The sequence below is a fragment of the Asparagus officinalis genome, chromosome 1 (genome assembly GCF_001876935.1).
Source record: "Asparagus officinalis chromosome 1, Aspof.V1, whole genome shotgun sequence".
Lineage (NCBI taxonomy): Eukaryota > Viridiplantae > Streptophyta > Magnoliopsida > Asparagales > Asparagaceae > Asparagus > Asparagus officinalis.
The window spans coordinates 13,314,212-13,339,933 of NC_033794.1; the positions used below are offsets into that span (position 1 = coordinate 13,314,212).

General features: G+C 32.7%; 1 protein-coding gene across 2 annotated transcripts in view; it reads left to right on the forward strand.

Annotated features, from left to right (window-relative positions):
* LOC109850719 (UDP-sugar pyrophosphorylase) overlaps positions 1 to 25,722 on the forward strand; it is a 57,033-nt gene that overhangs the window by 16,042 nt on the left and 15,269 nt on the right. For both annotated transcript variants that reach the window (XM_020420786.1, XM_020420793.1), the window contains exons 6-13: positions 2,181 to 2,308; positions 2,401 to 2,472; positions 2,612 to 2,676; positions 3,262 to 3,322; positions 3,433 to 3,550; positions 10,485 to 10,609; positions 12,220 to 12,296; positions 24,807 to 24,912. In XM_020420786.1, the coding sequence (XP_020276375.1) occupies positions 2,181 to 2,308; positions 2,401 to 2,472; positions 2,612 to 2,676; positions 3,262 to 3,322; positions 3,433 to 3,550; positions 10,485 to 10,609; positions 12,220 to 12,296; positions 24,807 to 24,912 (752 nt within the window). The remainder of the gene's footprint in view (positions 1 to 2,180; positions 2,309 to 2,400; positions 2,473 to 2,611; positions 2,677 to 3,261; positions 3,323 to 3,432; positions 3,551 to 10,484; positions 10,610 to 12,219; positions 12,297 to 24,806; positions 24,913 to 25,722) is intronic.

Genomic DNA, 25,722 nt, shown 5'->3' on the forward strand with positions numbered 1-25,722 from the left:
ATGCTCAAGATGAAAGTAATGGAAATTAAAATTTGGTATTATCTTCAAATCAGTTACATAACTTATATTTGTCATTGATTATACAAGTCAATGTTACATAATAATATAACATAAAAAATTGATCTATTTTTCTATATGTTCTTCTCTTTCTTGTCTTCTTTTACATTATTATCTTCAATTTTTCAAGAGATCATTGCCATCCCGACGTCTTAATTCACACCTGCAACACACATTTTTCTTTAGTTTCTTATTTATAACCTCCACTTTACATAACAAAAAATATGAAAATGTAATATGAATTTAATTCAATACTGATCTATATATAATAATAATATTAAAAAAATCTAGCCGTGTTGCCGTGTCCTATTTTTTTTGGGTTTTGCCGTGTCGTGTCCTTGTCGCCGTGTCCGTGTCCGTGCTTTATAGGTTGTTAGGAATAATAAGGCTTGTTCTGTGATCTCTTAGCTTGTCACTCATGACTCATGTAGGCATATTAATGAATTAATAATTATATTCAATTCAGGCTCGAAGCTAGTCAAGTTACTTCAATTATAACATTCTAGCTATATCTTCCGTAGCATTTAGTCCTAAAGTTTGGTGTTACAATCTTCTTTCTTTGATGCCTCTTGCAGTTAATTGGTCTATGCCTTGTTCAAGGTGGTTAAACTTCCCTCTCTTTGGGATTCGTTGTCTTGGGGGCATCGTTTCCTTAATGTAGGTTCCTAACTGAAGGCATGCTAATTTACCAGTACAATAATTGAAATTTAGGCATGGATAATCATGAGAAACATTGAACATCCATATTGTAGTGTAAAAATGACATCAATATTCGAAATTATCTGCCCATTAAGTTCATAACTATGAGAATAAGAGAAATCTAAATTTTATCGGTGTTATTTTATGCAAATGCGTTTTTGCATGCATTCTGATTCTGCATATTGCATAAGTTTTTAAAACCTTCATGCAGGAATATTTACCATTTTTATATGACATTAATATGATTGGTGTATGTACGTAGGCTAGATAACTTCCTTATCACTTAAAAAAAATAGTAATGAACGTCTTAAAGTTCTCAACAAGTAATAATTATTAATCTGACTAGCTCATAATATGAACAACTTAAGTAAATAGTCAGCTTTAACATCTAATCATGAACTATGCAGTAAGAATAAATAACATGACAATTTGAGTCTAGAAGAATTATTTGGCGATTACATGTATTGCGCCCCTCAATGTGCCCAATTAGTCAAATCCCTATGGCAAACATGCTATTATGTATAAATTAAGTCTATGAGTCTTCATAACAAGTTAAAGATGACTGAATGACTTGCTTGCAAATTCGACCTGCATAAACACTAAATATATAGGTAACAGGCTGCACATGTTTATACTGCCTTATGATCTGTGTTTTACACTGGTTTATGTAACATCTTGACAATTCTTCATTGGAAATATACTTGACAGTTTATCATCAACTAAGTCTGCATGTGTCTTATTTGCATCAGCCACATCAATTTATCCAAGAAAATAAAAACTTCTTGAACATACCCCTTAAAACTTATGTTATTTATGGGGACATGCACATGATTAGGAGTCTTAGGTGGATTTATTTCATGTCACTCTATTCAGTTAATGCCTAAGAATATAAAGTCCTTGGTAAGTCAAGTTTTTGTCAAATGGTGGACTAGAAAGAGGGAGAGCGAGGGACTTATAGCCTGATGGTTACTGGATTGGAATAAACCCAATTTAAGCTGAAAGAGACAATGAAGTCGAATTGGTGCCAACCTCTTGGTTGATTCCAGTTGAAACGTTTACCTCATTTACTGGTTTGAGATGCCAACGATTTTACCCTCAGCCTGCAGATGTGAAAGATTGATGTCTATGGAAAAAGAATGATTTGTAGGTGATTCGGTGAATCCTGTACATCTGAACCGCCTGTGAATTGAAAAAATCTTCAATTGAAACCAAAGCCTTCAAAGAATAATGGTTAATGTTAAATCATCAATTTGGTGATAACATTTGTTTCCGTATGATGTTTTATGATTCTTAAGTTCTCTAAACAAAAAACCTAATTTTTTTTTATGTCTTTCACTATGAAATTTAATTTTGTCTTGAATTATTCATACAAAATTTATCATGTGTCTCTGCTTGAACTAATAGTAATGCTGGTAAATCTGTAGGAAAATGTGATGCTCAGATTCCTTTGGTGATAATGACATCTGATGACACTCATGCACCCACTTTACAGCTGTTGGAGTCGCATTCTTATTTTGGAATGAAGACAGACCAAGTCAAACTTCTTAAGCAGGTGTCTGTCTGAGAAATACATGAATTCTAAAACTATATCTTTATGGCCTAATCTCTTGAGATCTTTGCTAACAGATCTCAATTTTTTTGTAGGAAAAAGTAGCTTGCTTAGCTGATAATGATGCAAGGCTTGCCTTGGATCCCAATGACAAGTACAAAATTCAGGTAGTTTCCATCTTTGACATGCATTACGTTTGAAGTCTCACTTAGCCTGAGTATATCGTCTTTTAAGTGTATCATGGGACTACAAAACTTAGAAGCTTTACTATAATTTTCACTCATTTTTAGTATTTTGATTGGACAGACAAAACCTCATGGTCATGGGGATGTTCATGCACTACTTCATTCTAGTGGGGTTCTGAATCAATGGTGTGTGAATTCAACTTGCATTCTCTTGTTCCCTATCTCGCACGGATTTTGCATTGAGAAGATTTTAATGCAAACTGCAGAAATCTGATATATCTCTCCATAGGAATTAAGTTTCTTAGCTTCCTTCCAGTCAAATCATATTCTAATAAAAATTTCATTACTTTTAGGGTTTTTTTCATAGAAATCACCTTAAAAAATAGGGTAATTATATGGAAACCACCTTTTATTTTTAATTTATATTTATAAACCACCTTTAAAGTGGATTTGTATTTCAATTAACCATCTCTCACTCAAATTTTCACCAAAAACCCAAATATATCCTTAAAAACTCACATTCAAGGCATCACGACTCATATTGTTAATGTTTAGGACATGTAAGGAATCAAGTCATGTACCTTGAACATGATTTTTTTTCTTAAGTTTATTTTTGTTCTTCCAGTGAAAATGACTTAGAGGTGGTTGATTGCAACAAAAAACGATTTAAAGGTGGTTTAGGTATAAATTAAAAATAAAACATGGTTTCTATATAATTACCCTAGTTTAAGGTGGTTTCTAGGGAAAAAAGCCCTTACTCTTATCTTGCAGGAAAAATTCGGGTGTGAAATGGGTTTTATTCTTTCAAGATACGAATGGATTACTCTTTAAGGTTCATTTTTAAACCTCTGATTTAGCATTTTATATCTGTCTTGGTATAGTTTTCCTATAATGGATTATGCTGCTTCTTGATATGCCTTATTTTACATTGCTTCTCTGCAGGCAATACCAGCTTCATTGGGTGTAAGTTCGATCAAAGGATACCACGTAAATTCACTTAGTGTTCCTCGCAAAGCAAAAGAAGCTATTGGGGGAATAACTAAGCTTACTCATGCTGATGGTAGTCCATGAGAAATACTCTTTTCAATGTTTCCCTTTCCTTTTAATATTTATATGTTTGTTTGTTTTATTAATGCTCGCTCTTGATCCTTTTCACAAGTTAGGATAAGTGATAAGATTATAATTAATGAGGGAAAGACGACTAGTCATAGACCTAACAGAATTGTGTTAGAAGTTGTTAAGAGGGATATGATAATGATTAAATTACTGAGAGATAGCCCCTAACAAACTGCGTGGAAGAGTAGGATTACGCACCCCGAAAATTTGGGATAATGGCTTTGCTGTTGTTGTTTGTTGTCGTCATTCATGATACTATTATGTTAACTCTCATCTTATATTTCCCCACAAGGATGAGATGGTCAAGGACACTGATACACCAATGATTATAAATGGTGATATTCTTAAAAAGAAGTTGCATTCCGGGATAGAAGGACATGCCTTTGTGGGTGATGTATCCTTATCTAAAAATGAAAAACCAGCATGTTTTATTAGAAGTAGAAAGAAAACTTCTTCCTAATTAATTAACTAGATCAAATTTAAAAAAATGGAAAAAGAATTCGCGAAGTCAAGTCAAATACCTCATCTAGCACAAATCTATCGAACAACTCACATGTTTTCAAAGTGTCTAGGGTCTGTTGACACACTAATCCTTCTTTTCTTAAAGGATCTTTTATATGTTCACACGTTCCCGTGGTGCAAAATGCACGAGCTTTATGATTTTTTAGAAATTAAACTATTTCGATAGTATATTTTAGTTCATCGAACTCCAACATGGCACCATTTTGTTTGATATATGTCATGCAAGTGTCATTGTAAACTATGTGTTAATGATGGAGCGGAATTCACAGTGAAGTGTCTCTAAATCAAACATGCCAACAGGTTGACATGAGCATTTGATTGGAGAAAAACAATACTTTTCCAGCTTTTCCATCTTTTATTAGCTTGCATGAGCAACTTGAAACTATATCAGTATCTTAAATGGACTATTTTGTCTGTTCAGACATTTTTCTTTCTGAAGAACGAAGAGATGCTGATTTATGCATGCAACTTCATTGGCCTGATATTTATATATAAGTTATTTGAGTTTTACTGTAGCAAGTGGGAAGTGAATAGTAACTTTTCTATTCATAAACTTTTTTGTGAGAAAATTTTCAACCAAACGGTGTCTTAGTTGGTTAAAGCCCATAGAAGCGGCCCAAGGATTGTAGGTTCGAATCTCTGTGGCCCTATTTTTTTAGAAATTAAGGTTATTACTTATCATCAATAATCGTATATTAGCCCCTCAAATCTCTATAATCGTTGATTAGTCCTCCAAATTCTCAAAAATTTAAATATTAGCCCCTCAAATCTCAATAGTTCCTCATTAGTCCCTCAAATTCTAAAGTCGTAATTTAGTACCTCAATGACGAAAATACTCTCATCTAATATTTTTTAAAGGTTTATATGCAATTTAGCATTTTAGAGGGTATTTTTACATGGCATTGTTTAGATATTGATCCCTCAAATCTTTATTAATTCCATATTATTGTCTCAATCTATATAATTGCTCATTACTCTACCAAATCCTAGTCTTATTGCAATTTTACTCCTCAATGTCCAAAATACCATCATCTAATTTTTTTTAAAGAGTTGTTTGCATTTTGGTGCTCTAAAGTTTACATTGTTTTAGAACTTTGATATCTACAAATTTATTTGAATACCCCAAAAATTACGCCTTTCTTAACTTCGATACCCCAAACCTTTTTTGATAGTTTGCTAACCTAACATTAATACATTTTTAACTTTCATACGTTAAATATTCCTATTTTTTTACTTTGGTACCCCCAATGTTTTACATTTTTTAACTCTCATACCCTAAAGTTTTAGATCAGTGTGCTAAAAAAACTTTGGGTATCGAAGTTAACAAGATATAAACTTTGTCTTAACAAAAGTGTCAAGAAAAACTTTGAGGTATCAAAATTAAAAAGCTGTGAACTTTAGGGCATCTAATTGCTAAAAACCTTTGGTATTAAAGTTAAATGTGTAAACTTTAGATAACTAAAGTGTAAATAATCTTTTTTTGAGCAAGATGAGTTTTAAGAGAGAAATTATAACTATTGAGTTATTTTCATCATTAAGAGACCAAATTATAAATTTGAGAGACTAATAAGCAATTATTGAGATTTGAGGGACTAATGTAGAATTATTGAAGTTGTGAGAGGCTAATTTTCGGAAACATTTCTTTTGATATCAAATGAGCCTTTATATTATTTTTATTTTTTTGCTTTTCTCCACACTAATTTGTGTACGTAATGACTGCCAGGTCATTAGTATCGTACAAATAATATATACATATAGATCATCTATCCTAAACTAAAAGAAAATTGAGATTTAGAAATTCACAACACGAGGATTAGTACGTCGAGCAAAATAATCCAAACAAGAAAACCCTCGTGTATATATCATGTTTTAAATTATGAATCGCTAAATCCTAACTCCAGAGTCTTAGAAATGAAACAGTAAATGAAAGAAATACAACTCCAAACCTCAACCAAAAATATTTCATGTCAAATCATACTACCCTCGAGTAGATGGCGTAGTCACAATAATAATGTTTGGTAAAGGAACTCACATCGTATATGTCATGTAATGTCAACTTCAGTATTATACCCTACTCTCGGGTAACTAACATGGGAGCATGAATGCAAATCTGTATAGTCCAATACAGAATCAACGAATACACAACCATCTTACTCAATTGTTCTGCGAAAATAGGTATATCTCCTTATTCCAGAATGATGCAACGTAGACTAACGCCCATCCGCGGTCTCATTACGGGATATAAACCGACGTACTCTGAGTGTAGCTCATCTGCGGTCTCATTGCAGGAAGACTAACTACCCACTCAGGCATCCGACCCTCATGCAATTCAATGTACATGTTACTATCTATCATGACAAAAATACAGTATAGTATACACACCTCAATTACGCCCGTGCGTGCTCAAAACAATCACGCGTACTCTTGTATACGACACACGTATCTCGATGTACAACTCATAGTTCGTGTGTGCGAACAAATCATGTATCAAAAGATACAAGTTTTCAAAATATACATCATCGGTCGACTGATCTTGTGCCATCCGTCGACCGACATCTTGCATAAGACAAACACCAACACGTTGATCGGTGACTGGTTGTCCATGACCGGTTGACCGAACAGAGAAATATCGAAACCCTATAATTAAGTCATCGGTCGACTAATCATACTTGATCGGTCGACCGATTAGCACAAATTTTCTAGATTTTTTTATATTTTTCTAAACAATCTCATAAATTCATTAAAAGTTGAAAATTCCCAATAACGCTCACGTGTTAAACTTAAAACAACATGTTTAAGGTTAACTCAGCTATATGAAAACACATACAAATTTTGGGAAATTAACGAAAACCCTAGTATGTTCATATGTGTCATATGTGTTAAGGTTTTTATAAAAACACCTACTTTAATCAAAACCCATCTTTAAATCATGTTTAAAACTTTAAATCCACAATTGAGAATCTGTATTACATCTTTTTAAAACAAAAAGATCAAATCTTTGTATTATATACTTAAAAAATGTTATCTTTATACGTAAACTACGTTTTAAGGTCAGAAACAATTGAATAAAACGCAGATAAAATGAATTAAAAACTGGGATGAGATTAGGGAAGATGAAACTCGCCTTAGACGTCGTGATGAACTCCCAAACACGTGTGAGAACGATCCTCCTTCGTCAAACACCGATAAATCTCGCCGCCTCTAAGTTTTGTGCTTCTCCAAAACTCTCTAAACTCACCAAAATTAAACTCTAGGGTTTTGGTGTCTGCTGGGATGTGTTTATATGCAGAAAAAGAGAGATTTCAAGTGTACGTGTATATATATATATACTGGTAAACCCGAAACAAAATAAAAATAAACCCGAACTCAATTCAAATCACGAAACTGGCCCGTCGGTTGACTGATCTCAAGGCTTCGGTCAACCGATTGAAGGCCATCGATCGACTGATGCTAAGGCATCGGTCGACCAACCAGAACATAATCTGCTTTGCAGTTTCGTGCATGTTTTCACTTGTATACTTTCATATATACTCTTAGTTGATCTCAAATCAATTACTAACATACTCATTCATAAAAATATGATATTTATCATATCAAAACTTATTTGTCACTATAAATCGCAATTTTTTTTTAAATTCACGGGGTTTTACAGCAATTAAGCACCATTTTTCTTGTGAAGCGCTTTACGCAATCCCTAAATATTTCCTTAGATACATTCATGTAAACTTAAACTAGTTCACTTAAGAATTTCTTATTCCTTAATGAGCTGAGTGGTTAGGGTCAACATCTAGTTTTAGAAGGTTTGGGTTTGTGTAGTGAGGAATTAGTAATTTATGGGTTAAGAAAATAGTGATAAAATCCCTCACCTCATCTTGATTAGGGGTTTTTGCCTTTTAGAGTATTTTCAAGTGAGTGCTCAAATTAAAATACTCAAATCACTTTGGTGAATTCCTACAACTATATGCAATCCAAACCTTATCAAATAAAAGCAACTACAAAAGAATGCAAAAAGAAAATAATTTTTTAATTAGGGCCAATAATCAAACAAATGTGAGAAAAAAACTCTTGTTTGAATTTATTATCTTGTTAGTAGTTGTTCAAGTGAAAGATTTTGTTAGGGTTGACAAGAGAATTTTTTTATTTTTTATTAGTTCCTAATTATCTCTAACGTGAAAATCCTACCTAGAGTGTGGAATTGAAAAGACTAGAAAGAGGACTCAACTTTTCAAGCAAATCTTCTTCTTCAATATTCAATTATTAATCTTCAATCTTATAATTGAGTCTTTCACAAAGAAACAAAAAAAATAAAAGAACCAAAATAGAAAAATTCTAATTGTAAGCATCGTCCCCGATAACGGCACCAAAAATTGATGGGGCATAAAACATACACAATAGTTGCAAGAAAACAATTATCAAGTTATCATATAGTAAATAAACCCATAAGAAATGTGTGTTTGCAAATTCCTAAGTTTGGTCCTAGAAGAGTAGACAAAAATGAGTGAAATAAAATGTGATGTAAAGAGGGTTGATTTGCCACAAAAATTAAAACTAAAAACAAGAGGGGAGAAGAAGAAAAGAAAGACACAAGTAAAAGAATAACAAAAAGGAAAAATAAAAAGAATAAAACACATGAGAAGAAAAGAAAGGAGGAAGAAGAGAAAAGTCAATCAAAAGAAAATCAAGAAGAGGGAACTCAAGAGATGAGACAAGAACCAAATCAAGAAGGATTGAGGGAAAAATAAGTAGAGAAGCTTAGGGATCTAGAATTGAATACACTAATTAACTTCAATTAAAATTTATGAACTACTCTCTTCTTCTTACATTTATTTTAGTTTTATTAAGCATAGATTATCAAACCACTTGAAGAAAGCATAATCTATCAAATTATCATCCAAGCAAAATTTTTATTCATGAAAAGAACAAACAATTTGATAGTAATTCTAGAATTCAGAAGCATAATCTATTAGACCACTCAAGATAAGCATAAATTATCATTTTTTTTCTACAAATTTGTTTTCTAGTTGATTATTCTAAACATGATCATTTTAAACATAAAGAGAGCAACTAATAAACCATAAAAAATTAAAATAGTTTCATACAGTTCTAAGATCTCCTAAAGAATTTACTTATACGTATTAATATCAAAAAGAAAAAATAAAGCATAAAAAAACAAGAAAATGGAAAATAAACACTAAAAAGAACAATAAAAGAAATAGAACGAGCAAGAAAATGTAAATCTATTTTACAAAGCATGAAATAAATCTTCACTATAAGTATAAAATAAATCTAGTCTACCAAGCATAATAGCCAAAAAATAAAATACTAAATTATGCAATTCTAAAACAAGAAAAATAAAAAGAGAAAATGGAAACTTACATTCGAATGGGTTGGCTCCTTGTGAAGCAAATCTTCATCTTCACTTCATCATTATCAAAAGAGAAGAATGGAAATGAAAGAAGAAGAAATAAATATTTTATTTATTGTAAATAAAAGTTTACAATTTTGTAAGGTTTTCTTAATTAAAAGTAATCCTTCTCTCCAAATAGAATTTTTACAAAATTTTTTACACCACAACCCCTCACTCTCTATCACTATTTATAGCCTACTACAATTAACAAAAGCCATTGGGTTAACCTTGAGCTCTAAGAAATAAATCTCAACCATTAACTGATTCTATTACGAACCAATTGTTTGGCCAATCGGGCCAATCGGTTGGTTTCTAACAGAATTGATTCTTTTGTTGACTTGTTGATCCAATTTTTTCTTGATCTCTTCGGCTTTTGTGAGCCTCCTCTTGGCTTAATGTTGGGCTTCAAGAAATGATAGAAAATTGAAGGAATTTAGTTCTTTTGGGCTCCTATTCGTTAATATTTCATTACCTGTAAGTTAATATAAAACCTATTATTAGTCTATATATTTATTCAAATAAAATAGATAATAAAGGTATAAAAATGTAGTAAAATGTGATGATCAACTAGCAATGGGCTTTGAATTGCATTGACCTTGATAGCATGACTATAGTTACTGGCTTATTGCCTTGACAGAGAGTTCGCTAGAACAGATAATTTCTTGAGCTTAGACGATCACTTCATAAGGTAAATTTGAAGCTCAATGAGATGAAATCTGTCCCTCTTCTCCTTCTGTGTGCACGCCATTAACTCAATAATCTTTTAAATCTAGTGGTACTGGTATGTTATATGCTTTCTTAATTAGGTACTATGTGAAGGACATCACTTTCTGTGTTTATGCTTGACAGAATAGACGCTATAATTCTAGCTTCCACGTGATGCATCAGAATAACCCCTTACAGCAGTATTTTTTATTATATTACTAACAGAACAAATTATTGACTTCAGGGAGGACGATGGTTATTAATGTGGAGTACAATCAGCTTGACCCCTTGCTTAGGGCTACTGGACATGCTGATGGAGATGTTAATTGTGAAACAGGCTATTCTCCCTTCCCTGGAAACATAAACCAGGTACATTCTTCAACATATTTGTATATTACTGAAATTTAGTCACTAAGTATCTTCAGGTTATCTCATATGCATATGATATGTTTCACCTGTGCAGAGTTGTTCTCGCACAATCCTATGTAAAACATCTGATTTCTCTTAAAACGTTTGTTTCTTAAGGTCAAATAACGTAAATACTGGCAGGATATTGCAAGTCCAATAAAATGACAGGCTAGGATCTGTCATCTGTGTACTGGGATATTAACACTTCCATGAACAATAGAATTGATACTAGCAGAGGATGTTACAAAATTGTGTCCAGAAAAATCCTATGTAATGAGGAAATATTAATCCATCAGTGGGATTCAGGTTCCACTTCCACAAATTATTCCCACATTTACCTATCACACACTTTTAAAGAAAGAAAACCTCTGTCATTATCACCAATAAGTCCACCATTTACAGCCATTATCATCTCCATTTGGATCATGCAAAATTGTGACATCATGTTGCTGCCACCTGTCTTGTGATACTATTTGCCTCCTAGCTACTCCGGGAGAGAAAACTGAGGGCTATACGGCTTGTAAATAAGAGCATTGTAGGATTACATGCTTAGGGTAAACATTGTTATTTTTTCTACTGAAATGGTTTGTAATTTGTAACATAGCATAGTATCCTCATATTGAATCCAGTTCAGCCAAGATTGACAGTTTAATTTAATCCTAAACAGTAATGCTGCATACAGCATGGCAAGAATAAAAATTTAGCTTCACATTTTTCTCATAATTAGACCATGCTTGATGCGTCCTTGCACAAAAACATCCTTTCGATCTTATCTTAATCACGGTAATAAAAAAACAGAAGTTTAGTGGAGATCTCTGATGTGTTTGCCGAATATCATTTGGGTCCTTAATGTTTGGAAGTCATCAATGGGGGTCCTTAACGTTATCTCCATCATCAGCCTGGTTTCATTTACAAAGTTTTGTTAAATCTTGCTAGCGTGGCGTGACGTGGCCCTGCCATGTCAGCAAACAGTTAGTGAAAGTCCAAGTTTATCCTTCCACCACTGCCACATTAACAAAAACTTAGTGACATTACAAGTTTGTATTGAACTTGGAATCTCACTATTTTTTTGCTGACATGGCAGTGAAATGTCATGTCACTGCAACGTCAACAAGATTAAATGGAATTTTGCAAAAAAGAACCTAGGCTGATGACAGAGCTAATGTCAGGGGCCCTAATCATGATTTCCAAACTTTAAAGGACCTAAGTGATATCTGCTCAATACATAAGTGACCTCCACAGTAGTTTTGCCTAATAAAAAAACTTTATGTGCAGTTATCACAGGCTTCGAAGAGCATATTTTATCACTGGCTTTCAGCATGAAAGTTTACTAAAGCAAATATAACATGGTATAAGACCAAAATTCTATTGAAGGTCTTCACACTAGTTTTGTTTGCATTGGCATTTGAATGTAGAATGACTTCTACAACTAATTTATTAGGGATTCCTGTTGACATAAAAATAAATTACTCTAGTGAACTTTTATTATAATTTGTCAAACTTTTCATATACATTGTAACATTGTAGATTGGTCAGACCGTGATTATGTTCCATTTGATTATTTTTGGCAGTTAATTTTGGAACTCGGACAATACATTGAAGAGTTAAATAAAACCAAAGGCGCGATTGCAGAATTTGTGAACCCTAAGTAATCCTTCTTCACCGTTATCTTCATGTTAGATGTACTTTTAGTTTCTACTTTTTTTTCCTTGGAATTGATGTGTATGATGTAGCATTAATTTGGTGGACTATTAGCATTGTTATTTCCGTGCTCCATGCTCCTGATTTACCCATGCTTGGACAGGTAGTACAGAGCATCTTACACTTACCTATATACTTAGGTTGCAATGACACTTGGTTAAGAAGATTTATCTATATCACATATTCATCGAATGAGGAACCCATCAACATGGTATTATACCTGAAGGTTGGGGAAGAACCCATCAACTTGATTAGTGACCATCCTACTGAACCTCTTTTTTCTCAACATGGTTTCTTACCTGAAGGTTGGTGAAGAATGGTTTGATTCAGCTTTTTGAATCAATTTGAGTTTCAACAGCTCAGCTATTTGGGTTTCAAACTCCTTTCAGTCTTCAAGGTTAGCTGCTATAGGGTTAATCCTAATATTTTTCCTTTATACTCATCTTTTAATTTGATGGTGTAGTATCTAGGACTTTTATCAAAATGTAACAATTGATTATTACTATATAAAGGTTTTAATATTGTATGAATAGATTTTTCAAAATCATTGACAACTGATATATTGTAATTAAGTTAGTTGACTTCTTTGGTTGGTGTTGGTGGTGTTAATATCTCACCACGCTATGCTGCATGTAGAAGGGTAAATCCTTTGCCAATGCGAAGCATAAACAAAATTTTCACAATAGGGAATTTCTTCTGATCAAGGAGAAATTTAAAATTGATAACATATTTATCAATGATAATAGGAAACCAACGATTTATGTTATTATTCCTAATAATAATATCTTCCAATGATCACTTTCCATGATATATGCAAAAATCGTTAAGGTAATTCACTTCATATCTATTGTTTCAAAAACTAAAGGGAGGTTTTTAACCTTTTTCAATCATTGTTGTTGCCCTAGCATTAAAGGACGTAATTATTTCAGAAATTTTGCATTGTCTTCTATATTGTGAAGGGACAAAATCTCCTTTAATAATGTTTATATTGGCTTCAGTATCCATTAGTGTACGGAGCGTAAAATGCTTGTATTCTGAATAAACAACTGTAATATTTATAAACTAGTTGACTTGTTTTTTTATCCACACTTAGAGCGTGGGCATAGAACTCTTTCATGATGTTCCCAGAGTCATAACTAGACATCTTGATTTTTCCACAGGGACTTGAATACTTCCCAGTGGATTCAAGATTTCTTTAGTCTCTTTAGAAGATGAACTAGATCCATCGTTTTTCCGAAGGGAGAGACTTTTTCTAGGATTTACATGGTTTATGTTTGTAGTTCTGATTGTATTACTAGAAACAAGCTCTTTCGCTCCTAGAAGCCTATAAAGATGGATCCGCGCCTTTATGCCAGCGGGACAGATCGCATACACTTTGATGTATGGTACTATGTGAGGAAAAGTATGTGAACCTTGTTACCATACCAATCAATAGGCTGTCGAGAACGGGAAGAAGATGCCACTAAAACGAGCTATAATCCATTTTCTTACCTTCCTTTAACAGGCGAGGGTATGGAAAAAAGCACCTAAACGTTTCTCAAATAACTTAAATTGATTTCTAGATTAGGATCAATTTAAAGATCATTTAAACTTACAGTACATGGTTCTATTATCTTTCCTATTGTACCTCAAAATGACTAATTATTACTCTAGTTTTTTTTGCTAAAGGCAGATGTTTGGCTTAGTGCTATTATAGATTCCCATTGTATTCTGAGCACTCAATTACTTGGTTTCATCTCAATTCCTTTGAGATTGATACTTATTTCTACCCCATCAAATATGTGATGGTCACTAAGAGCAATAGAGTAATCCTTGTGAATGTTGATTCCTAGAATTCTGTTTTCTAATTTGGATTTACATCCTTCTATTAAGGCGTCTAATGGATTGGAGATAATTCTTTCATCCATGCAGAGTACTATAATAGGTGTATTAATGCTGGAGACTAGAACTGCTCAGTAATCTTGACTCGTATAAGTCCAAGATGAAGATATTTCTTATCTTTATATTTTTCATTTAATTTACTTATTTTTCTTTGATTTAGGAGTGGAATGCTTATAAAAATTTCTTCCCTATGTTGTTTGATGTTTCAATCGACATGATCAAAAATATAATAATGTTCATTGAGAAATTTGGTATTGAAAATGCTGATATTCTTATAAACATTGTTTTTATGAGGTTTTAAGATTGAGTAGCTTTAGCCTTTCTAAATCTTTGTCTGAAACCGAGAAGGGTCTGAAACCGAGAAGGTTCTATATCTTCATCTGATATGCTATTTTATTCACCATGGAAAATTTAGGGTGTTTATAATCCTGTTCACTTTCTATGTCTGATTCCGATGTTAGTTCATAATATGAATTTTCAGAATCTAATTGGAATTGGTTTACGTCTATACGGTCCAATCCATATTCACATATGTCCTCGACTATAATTATTTCACTTATGTGTTTTTAGAACATTCATTTGCATAGTGGCCAACTTCTTGGCATATGAAACGTTTGCATTTTTTCTTCGAAATTCGAGGTTTAACAGTGAATTTTGATTTTTTTCACATGAAATTTCCCCATTTGTGAATTTTTCAATTGAGAAAATATTCGCTTTCTAAATTTATGTGGTTATTGAAATTTCTTTTTGTAGCCTTTTTTTCTTCAAGAGGGTTGTGTACAACCATAATCTATAGGATATCCTTGTATCATGTGACAACAAGATTTCTCGACCTTACTATCTTTAAGTTGCCTTTTCGTTTGCTTAAAGGCTTGAGATAACTGACAATATTGTTCTAGTTCTTAATACAAGAGTTGATAGCTCTACTAGATCTATGATTTTCAAGAATTTTGTGTAGCTATGTGTCCTCGAAAAGAGTATCCCAAGGCTTGGGTAGTTTTTTGAAAATTTGTTCTGTTCGCCAGTCTATTTGTTGCTTGTCGATAGACTAATTTAAAATAGTCAATTATAAACTCTTCTATAAAGCAAATCTGAAATCTGACAAAATTTCATTTGTATGAGTTTCCTTTATCAGGGTCAGTTTTATGAAAGGCTTAACCACAAAGATCTTTATGAAGTTGGTTCATTAAAGCAGCTAAAGCCTCTTCTGGTGTCATAATTTTTAATCTTTCTTTATTTTGTCCTTTATTAATTTATAATAATTTCATCCAATTGGTGGCCATAATACTGTCAACAATGATGTTATATATTCTATGAACTCGGGGTTATTCCATTTGTAGAAATGAGTTAACCCAATTATATGTTAGGTCCTTCTATTAGCATAGTTTACTTTCCCTAATGGGAATATTGTCTATATTAAAATAAAGTCCTCCCATGATAACAGAACTATGTATATCGACTTCATACATATACTTGGATTTTGTCCGCATACGGGTAAGTAAATCACCACGCTTTCACAAGGAGAAAGGTGCAGCTGAGGCAGGTCTTGCCATTTCAGAAATAAAAGAGGGGAAATGTTTTCAGCAAATCAAATATTAGGATTACACGGTGGAGGTGGAGAAGATTGATCATTAGGTGGGTTAGGAGATGAGCTTGTGACTGATGATTCTCAATGTTGCATTGTATTAATGACTAAGGAGTCGTCAAATACACTAATTTCAGACGAAAACTCATCTTCATGTAAATATTAATTTATAATAATAATATTATTATCAAGAAGTTGATTTGCTTGCTGCAAAGCTGTAAATTTTGTTTGTAGATCTTGTACTTGTTGCGTTAAGGTTTGCATTTGTTGTCTTAATACTATCTTATTTGAAGGATTATAGGTTTCAAGTTGAAAGATATCTGTAAGACCTTTTGTTTTCATCATCACATATAAATGATTTGATCAATGCTACATATGAGCAAAAACTTCAGTATTGTGTTTTTGAATTTTGATTTTCCCTCGAATAACTCTTGTATTTAGGGATTTTATTTCTTCAATTTGTTTTTGAAGATTTAAGATATCCATATTGATATCCTCTATTGGATATTAGAAGTCTTTTACCAAATTTAGCACTGATGCTATTACCGAATTTAGCATTGATGCTAAGTCTTAGTTAGATGGTGACTCTGTAGAGTGAAGATGAAGTTAGTGCTTGTAACTCTTAGGTTCGGTAGTAATCGTGCACGTTTCCTGCTCAAGTATAGATAGGGTTATATAATATCTTCCTCCTTTATCTATCTCCTTTTATATAGTTTAATTCTTACTAACACTTTTATCTCTTTATTTATTAATCAAGGGTTTGACCCTTTTCTTTCAAGCTGAACACACTGTCGGGGCGTGTCTTTCTATACATGCCTTTCTATACGAACTTAGGAATCGAAACCAACAACACATAAGGTTTATCGCCATCCTAGCACACTGCTTCATAAAGAGAGCACAACCTAGTTCGTTTCCTACCTCTAGACATAACTTAATTAACAAACAAATACAGATATAATAGTAAGAAAAACTACATAATGAAGATAGAGATTGGAGAAAAAAATTGAATAGAAAATTAATAGAGATTTAAATTACAATATAAGACTCTAGATCTGACGAGGCTTTGATACCAAAGCGCAACCTCTCAATAGTTCACTCTCTTTACATGCTTTTTATTGTTTTACAGTTCTCTTTGGAAACTTATTTCCCAACACTTATCTCTAATTTCTAATAATTTATGAACTCTAGATAAAATTCTGCATCCTTTATATAGTTTTCTCCCGGACTTCAAACGTCTCTACTTATTGCACAATTAAAAGTAGGAGAGGACACTTGGATAGTGGGGCATCTTGCTTTTGAAAAGTAATGACATCGTGACATCTTGCTTTTTGAAAAGCATGGGCACATTTTTTTGTAAAATAGTGCACGTGTCTTCCATTTTTGAAGATTTGAGAGGACAACTGTCTTCTTTTTCTCGGTGCTCTATGTCGTCATTGCCTTCGGCACTAGAGTTGAGGTAGTTCTTAAGCCCACCTTCTAATCAGTTTCTGGAGCAGTTTTTTATCAAAAGATCATACTGGGCAAGTATTAGAACCTGTGCTTAAAATGATTTCATACTGCTCTTTGGCTTTTTGGCCAGTGAGTCCTAAGATCATATTTTCTGCAAATTATTCAAGCAGATCTCTTTCTCTAAAGGTCAATTTTAGGAGAAAATAGAACTCGATTGTTGCCCTTTTTCTTCTTCTTCAGTGCTATATTCTTTTTTCATTAAAAGGAATATGTTGGAAGAGGGGTTCTCCTATTAAAAGGTTTAGAATAAAAATCTGATAAGATGGATAAAATTTAAATAGATTTCATTTTCCCATATGGATCAATGATGAACTCAAAGAATCTTTAAAATTTTTCTGTCTCTGCAAGTGCTTGACTCAAATTTCAGGAATGAAGGATTTATAATTTTTGGATATAGTTTTATCAATATACAATTTATGAACTAGCACTTTTTGAATATGTTCTCTGTGGGAGGATATGAGCACAAAGCTGGCTGATATCCAGGGTCTATTATATTGATTTAGTATGACTTGAGAAGCTTTGAATAAGGGGATAAATGGGGATTATCCTATCATCTTTGAGCTTCTCGAAGAAAGAGAGCATTGCCTGATCATCAATCTTGTTCCTCTAGTAGTTGTCGAACATTTCTTTCAATCTTCTTTGAGTATGATATTTTGATATATCAAACTTAAAAATAATGAATAAGTTCGACTAAAGCTTTAATTGTGGTCACTGTCAAATCATTGATTTCGATTTCTTCAAGGATTGTTCTTAAATCCCTTGAGCTAGATCCCAAAGCATTTTTCATTTGTTCTTTTTGGGTCTTCATTGCCTTTGATGTAGTTAAGGATGATTGACTGATGAGGTTTTCAACATTACCTCTGTATTTTTGGTATCCTTTTTCTAGCTTTTGAATCTATCGATTCTTTTCTTTGATAATTTTTCTAATGCTAAAAGATGAGCATTAGTATCTAGAGTGAAAACTCTCATTTCTTAGAGTTTCTTCTATAAGATATTAATTGCCGTGTAATCTTCATCTGGTAAACTGGTATTATACCAGTTTTTGATTACTATGTCTTTGAATTGAAGAGGTTTTTCCCAATGAGCCTATGGAACATTGAGCTTCTTATTCCGTTGAGTTTTTTCTTTAGTTTATCGTTTATTTTTACCTTTTATGGTAACAAACTCTTCGTTGGTTGCCTCCTTAGTCTCAATGTTGTTATGTTGAATGTTTCTTGCACCTAACACAATAATGACGTTCATAAATATTGTCAGATATAGTAATTATTTGGATATATTCAGCTAATTGATGAGTATATTTTCTTTTTGAAAGTTCATCACCAAAAAGTAAGCCAGTACTCATTTGCTTTGGAGAAGTGACGAATTTGGCTATTATCTCAATGTCTTCTTCCTTATCAGGAAGTTCAAGATGTTTATTAATAACATTAGCTATTTGAGGTGTTGGGCATATTTCATCATTACATGTTTCCTTCACTTCTGTCTAAAGTGGAAGATATGTTTTGCCTTTATAGGCTTTTTCCCACCTGAGAAGTGAGAAGCCAGCCATGCCTAGAAAGGAAATCAGCCCTAATATTAGTGAATCCAAAAATATATCGAACGGCATAAATATAGTTTTCTAATTTCATGGACCATCTTATTCTTCACATATTTTTCTCAATTGAAGAACATATTTTCTTTTTGTTTCTCAATTGAAGAACATATTTTCTTTTTGAGGAATTATGCTACGGCTTGATTATTTGTTTCAATAATGATTCAGATGATAGTAAATATATTTTTAAAGAATTAATAATATTTTTAATAACTAATAATTATTTGTCATAAGTAGTATAGTTTTTCTTTTTAAAGTTTCCAGTGCAATATGCACATATTTCAGGATCTAAGTGGTTTGTTTTTGCCCTTGAACCAGACTCTAATACCAATTTAGAACACAGATGGTTTGGAAGAATTGCAAATAAGATTTCAGTTCAGTGTGCATCTGAAGCATTAGTTTAAATTACTGATGTATCTCTAGATTGTGGTCGATAAAGAATTTTTTGTTTTGTGATTTCATTTTTTACGTTGATAATTTCTTTTAATTGTTCATCATTGACGGTTATCTTGATTTTATCAGTATCCCATCGGGTTATGCCATTCTTATTTATGTTTTGTATTTTTTTCTGGCCTTCAGTAAGTTTATTCTGAAGTGGAGATTTTCTCAAAGAGGTTAGGTATATACCTTTTCCCATAATTAAGGAAGCCTAAAACACTTTGTAGATCTTTTATAGCTTAATAATTCTTTGAGCCTTTGATCATTGTAATGGTATGATCTTATAATTCAACATAACCACATTTAATTCTTATCCATAAAATTTCGATAACTACTTTCATTAAGGTAACCTTTTTAAGGGGATAGAATCACTTCATGATTGAGCAATAGCTGAGTTATTGCTATCAAGTGTTCTTTGTGTTCTTTTATTTTTTAGAACACTAGAACGTCGTCTATGTAGACAACAACAAAGACGAGATGCCCAAAAAATGCTATTCATCCATTTCTGGAATATTTAAGGAGCATTTGTGAAGCCAAATGACATAACATTTTATTCATAATGTCCTCTGTTAGGACAACTAAGTTTTTGTTAGCCTTTTACTTCATTCATCCTTCATTTTGACTTGCCAAAATCCGGATTTTGCATCAAATTTACTAAATTATTTTGCATCTCAAATTATGTGTAGTAACAATTTACTGTTTGGGATGAATAACCCATCAAATTAGGTGGCTTCATTAACTTTGTTATAGTTATTGACCATCCTAGCCTTCCCTCTTTCTTGCTCCGCATAGTTTCTTACTATAAAGGCTGGGGAAGAATGGTTTGATTTAGTTTCTTCAATCAATTTGAGTTTGAATAGCTTAGCTGTTTGCATTTTAAACTCTTTTATGTCTTCAAGATTAGCCGCTCTAAGGTTAATCCTAATATTTTTCCCTTTGTACTCATCTTTTAATTGGATGGTACAATATCGAGGGCTTTTATCAACATGTAACAAGGGATTAGTACTATATAAAGGCGATAATATTGTATGGATAGTTTTCTCAAAATCGTTGGCAATTGGTATATTATAATTAAGTTGCTTGACTTATCTGGTTGGTGTCAGTAGTTCCAAACATATTGGATTTTCTTTTCGTTTTTTTTGGGGTTGGTGGACGATACTTCTTTTAACATATTCAAAACATGTGTCGAAGATTAGGAAGTTAAAGATTTTTATACATGAAAAATTGGCCCTTAATCTCATTTGTTTTTCAAATGTGGTTAAGTATAAAACTTTATTTTAATTATTGATGTATATAACTTGAAAACGTATTATAATATTTAAATTACTATTTTTAGGTAATTATTATTGTAATAAAACTTGAAATATCTGAGTTCTAATATTTATTTAACTATTATAGTTTTCCAGATTCATAAACAAGGCGTAAACTCACATGTGAATACAATTTTATTATTTCAATCTCCATTGACGTAACTATATCCAGGAGTTTTTTAATATTATTTGTATTAGTCCTCTGACCTCAAAATTTTTGGATAAAAGATTTGTTGTTATTGTCATTACTATTATTGTTGCATAAATGTGTTGTGTCCTATCTGTATTTTGTACCCGTACCAATCGTTAAGAAACCAAAATAGGGCTTCTGTATATTGGCCATCTGTTTTTATCTTGTTGATGCATGGTAGAAACATGGTTGAGGAAAGCAGAAAGCGAAGCGAAATGGTAGGCACTGCTCAGGCTTTTTGGGTCTATAGCGACAAAACCGTTAAAAAAAGGGTCCAGTTTAAATATGTATCAATATGTCGGAGGAGGGGATTGGGAAGAGGAAGTGGCTTCAATTGGAAAAGGTGAATGGGCTTCGACTGGAGATAATAATGGTAAGCTTCGATGAAGAGCTCAAGATAAGGTGATGTTTGTGATGGTGATAGTGAAGAGGAAGCTTGCTGGAGAAGGATTTAAAGACGGATCGGACGCGGATTTAGTGGCCACAGGCGACATAGTTGTTCAGCGGCAGTGAATGAGGTAGATGGAGCAGGATTTAGGGTTAGGCTTTATTTTCATCTCGGGTTGTAGAAGCGGAGAAGAGAGAGAAGCATAGGATTTAACATAAGAAAATGGGTTAGGTATAGGTTTGGGTTGGTGCAATAAATCCGTATTTGATAAAAGCGCCGTTATATATATTTTAGCTCTTAACAATGCTTGTACAAGCTTTCTGCCGCGTTTTCAAGCGAAAAGCACCAAGTTCACTTTCTTTGGTTGGTTTTGACGAAAGTGGAGTAGTGAGGCACCACTTCTGCCTTGCGAACCACTTAAGCGGTCAAAATGGGGCCTTTTAATACTAGGTAGAAAACTATGATGTGCTTAATTTAGACCTAGATAATTTAGCTGATGCATATAAAACATTAATAGAGTGAATTTTTGTTTGAATTACCTATCATTAGATTCAATGGGGAATCGATTTCAACTATTTGAGGAGGAGATGAGTTCTCACTTTCTCTCTATATGTGTGTGCAAGGGCAATGCTATGTAGGGGTCATGGACCCCCTTGATGAAATTACAAAAGCAGAGTATGAGACATACTTAATATTTATACCACTCTTTAGAAGCATATTAAGGGCAATGTGAATACGAAGGGTGTAGACATTTTTCCTTTCAACTGTTTTAGTGCAGGAGGCTAATCTAACAAATTCAGTTTACATTATATACCTGTGGGTCTCATGCGTCCTATTTCTCTCTTGGTTCTGTCATTTTACTTTACTTCAACATTTTTTGTCCTTTTCTCTCTCACTATCATTCTCTTTTCTCCCCTATCATATTACATATACATCCTTATGAAATCAAAATTGTAAAACAACAAAAAATGAGCAAATAATTTTCTTTTAAACCTATTATAAATTAAAAGCAATTGAAATATTACATATAAATATGTCTTCCTATTGAAGACTAAAAGGTAATTTTGCTATTGATTTCTTTTTAAAAATTTGATAATGAATATCACATACCATAAACTTCCCTTGTAGAGAGAGATTTACAACAATATAAAATCAAGAAATTACTCATGTTTCAATCACATGATTATACTCACAAATTAAGAATTCTGTATAAATTTTCATCTTATGTGCATTTGCATGCATTAGAATTATATATAAATTAAGAGGAGTAGATTTGAAAATTATTTAGTATTTCTTATTGGTATAAATTTTAAGTATTTGCATTTGGCTGTATCAAATCTCTACAAACAAAAACTTTTGGAATAATAATAAAATATTTATATGTTGAAAATTATATAGAAGTGCCAATCTCTACAAACAAAATCTTTTGAGCCCCCTTATTTCCTGGCTACACCATTATACGTGTATGATGTATGTGTTAGTATACATATACATATAAACATATAGATGTACATGTGTATATACATACATGTATAGTTAAACAATAGGCGATTTTATAAATGACTATTGGAAATGTATTGGAGATATGAGCTTAGGATGATTTGACTAAACTCTACGATAAGATTTTGAATACTAAGAAAATGCCTGATGCTCAGATAATTAACACATATAGATAGATAAAAATAAAGAAGTTATACAATGCTGTTCAAACTACCACGATCAAGCTTATGAGTTATTGTGTGAAACTTTAGGAGACTCATTGAGCAAAGGCTAACAAAACAGACAATTGTATCTAAGAACCAGTTTGGTTTTATTCAGGGAAGTCATTTAAGGAACCTATTTATATATTATGACAATTGATGTAGCGATACAGGGAGAAGAGTAAGAATTTATATATGATTTTTATTGATCTAGAAAAACCCTATGATAGAGTGCCAAGGTAGATAATATGTAGATTTAGAAAGAAACAAATATGTAGTAGATATTAGCGTAATTAAATATAAGCAACACTTTCATATTACCATTAGTCTACATCAATAATTAGCTTTAATCCTCTCCCTCTTTTGCAAACTCACTAGGCATATTCATGACAAAGTTCCATGGTGTAAATCATTTATTAAAGACACAATATTGAATAGTATTGGTTGGTGGGACTAGGAAAGAATTGTTTCTAATGTAAAAAGATAGAAACTCTTGAATTTAAGTGATTTTGAATTAGCAGAATAAAAAACGCAATATGTGGAATGCAAATTTAGTAAAACTTTGAAGAAGAATGGTTGTATGGTACACTCATTTAACCTGTTAAATTGAAAAAAAATGTGATGCAGTAATAACATGGAATCATGTACCTTGACTTTAACATGGAACCATCTACCTTGAGTTTCTTCTTCATTTGATATTTTCATGCTCAAAACGATGTGTGTTATAGTGCTAAGTTAAATCCCAATTGATACCGGGATGGTACATGCGAGATGGATAAAAGGAAAATATGAGGAAATGGTGATAAAATGTCGATTACTCTGATGATACAGACATGCAATCTTAGAAGAAATGATGATAATTTGGGTTAGCCTACCACTCTAGGGATACAGATTCACCACTCTAGTGAAATATGGCAACTACCACTCCAGGGACCCCTCCTTGGAGATACATATAAATACTCACATTCAATGGAATTCACCCATGAAATCTAGAGCAAACAGTAAGCATGAGGCTCAACTACAATTAAACTCAACACACTACCATATCATTAGAACACTAGCATATATATAGGCTTGAAACAGCCCTTGAAGCATTAGAATTTCAGAATTCTGGATGATAGTTAAATGATATTAAAATACTAAAAGACATTATCCTAGAAAACTAGCAGTCTATGCAGTCCAGACTGACCGCCTCTTAGCATGCTGCAGATAGTTTTATCCAGAGAACTCCAATTCATGCACAACCAAATTTATTAGAATACAAAATTGATCTTTCTAACGCTTCGAACGGAGAGTCAATTGGAGTCTCCTAGGAAAAGTTATGACTGAGACAATCAATGTCATTCATGCAGTCCAGAAAACCTGAAAGTGAACATTGGTCTTCGACTCTTTGTTTGCTCCTGCATCACCAACAAGTTTCACAGTTTGATACAAGTTTGATGACTAAGTTGTTCCTGGAGTTGGTGACAAATTCTGAGGAGAGTAAATTGAGAAGTCAGGGCGGGCATTTGTATTATACCTAGGATTATTGTAAACTGACTTACTGACTACCTGAAAATAAAATGCTACTTCGGAAAAATGAACACATTAGTTATAAATCATCCCTTAATTTCTAAGGAACAATTTAAGCCAAAGAACAGAGAGAGAACATACTCCCATGCACTTTAATATATTGTTTGTTGTTGTTGATGGTGGTATTATTATTTGTATATATGTGCAGGCTGCATGCTAACATATGTTCGTAAAGCAAGTAATAACAGCCATACTTATTTAATAGCTATAGTTGTATAAATTTAGCAAGTTTGTGCACCTAGATACTTTTCATGTTTTTGCATAATATTAACTTTAATGTTCTTTGTTTCTTTCAGATACAAGGATTCTACCAAGACATCATTTAAATCATCAACTCGATTGGAGTGTATGATGCAAGATTATCCAAAAACACTGCCTTCATCAGCGAGGGTTGGCTTTACGGTAAGTAAAAGTCATTCACATATTGCTTATCGTTAACACTGACATATCCCCAAAATTCAGCTTTTTTTGATAGCAACCCTTTTAACATGTTTAGGTTGTCCAACTATAACAAAATAACTGAAGGACTTTTCCTTTCTATTCCACTCCATTGTTATCTTAAAGTCATTTCTGTGGGTATTCCAGTCATTTTATGTTGTTTGGTCTTTTGTGTGGTATATCAAATGAAAAGTATTTGTTGGTTTTTTATCAAAATAAACATGATTTTTTGAGGGCATATTAAAAAAATATATTAATTGGTTTGTAACCATATACCATTTCTTTTTTCTTTTTTTCTTTTTTATTTATTAACCATAGACCGTTTCTTGCCTCATCTGCTTTGTGCATGGGTTTGCATTATACGGTTACGGTCTGTTTGAGAATTAAATTTGTAAAAGCTGGCAAGTACTGGAAGGATGGTTTCTTTTCTTCTGAAGCATGTCCTTATCCTTTTGCTGCTTTTAAGTGGCTTAGGGTTTTGTGTTGGGGATGGGGGAGGTAACATGCAGCCGTGAGTTGCCAGGGGAAGTATCTTTTGGGGGCTGGGGCTGGGGTTGGGGAAGGGTAGAGTGGGTGACATACTGGCGTGGACCAATAGTGTCCTGGTTTTTTTAGACAAAAAATAATACGCCACAGAAGTTTGATAAACATGAATGGGTGTATACTCTAAGCTGAAACCAACTGACATGGTAGCGGAAAAGCAATGAAAATGTGACACTTAAACTCTTATTATTTCCTTATTAGCGGTAGTTAATAGTCGAGCCATATCGCATA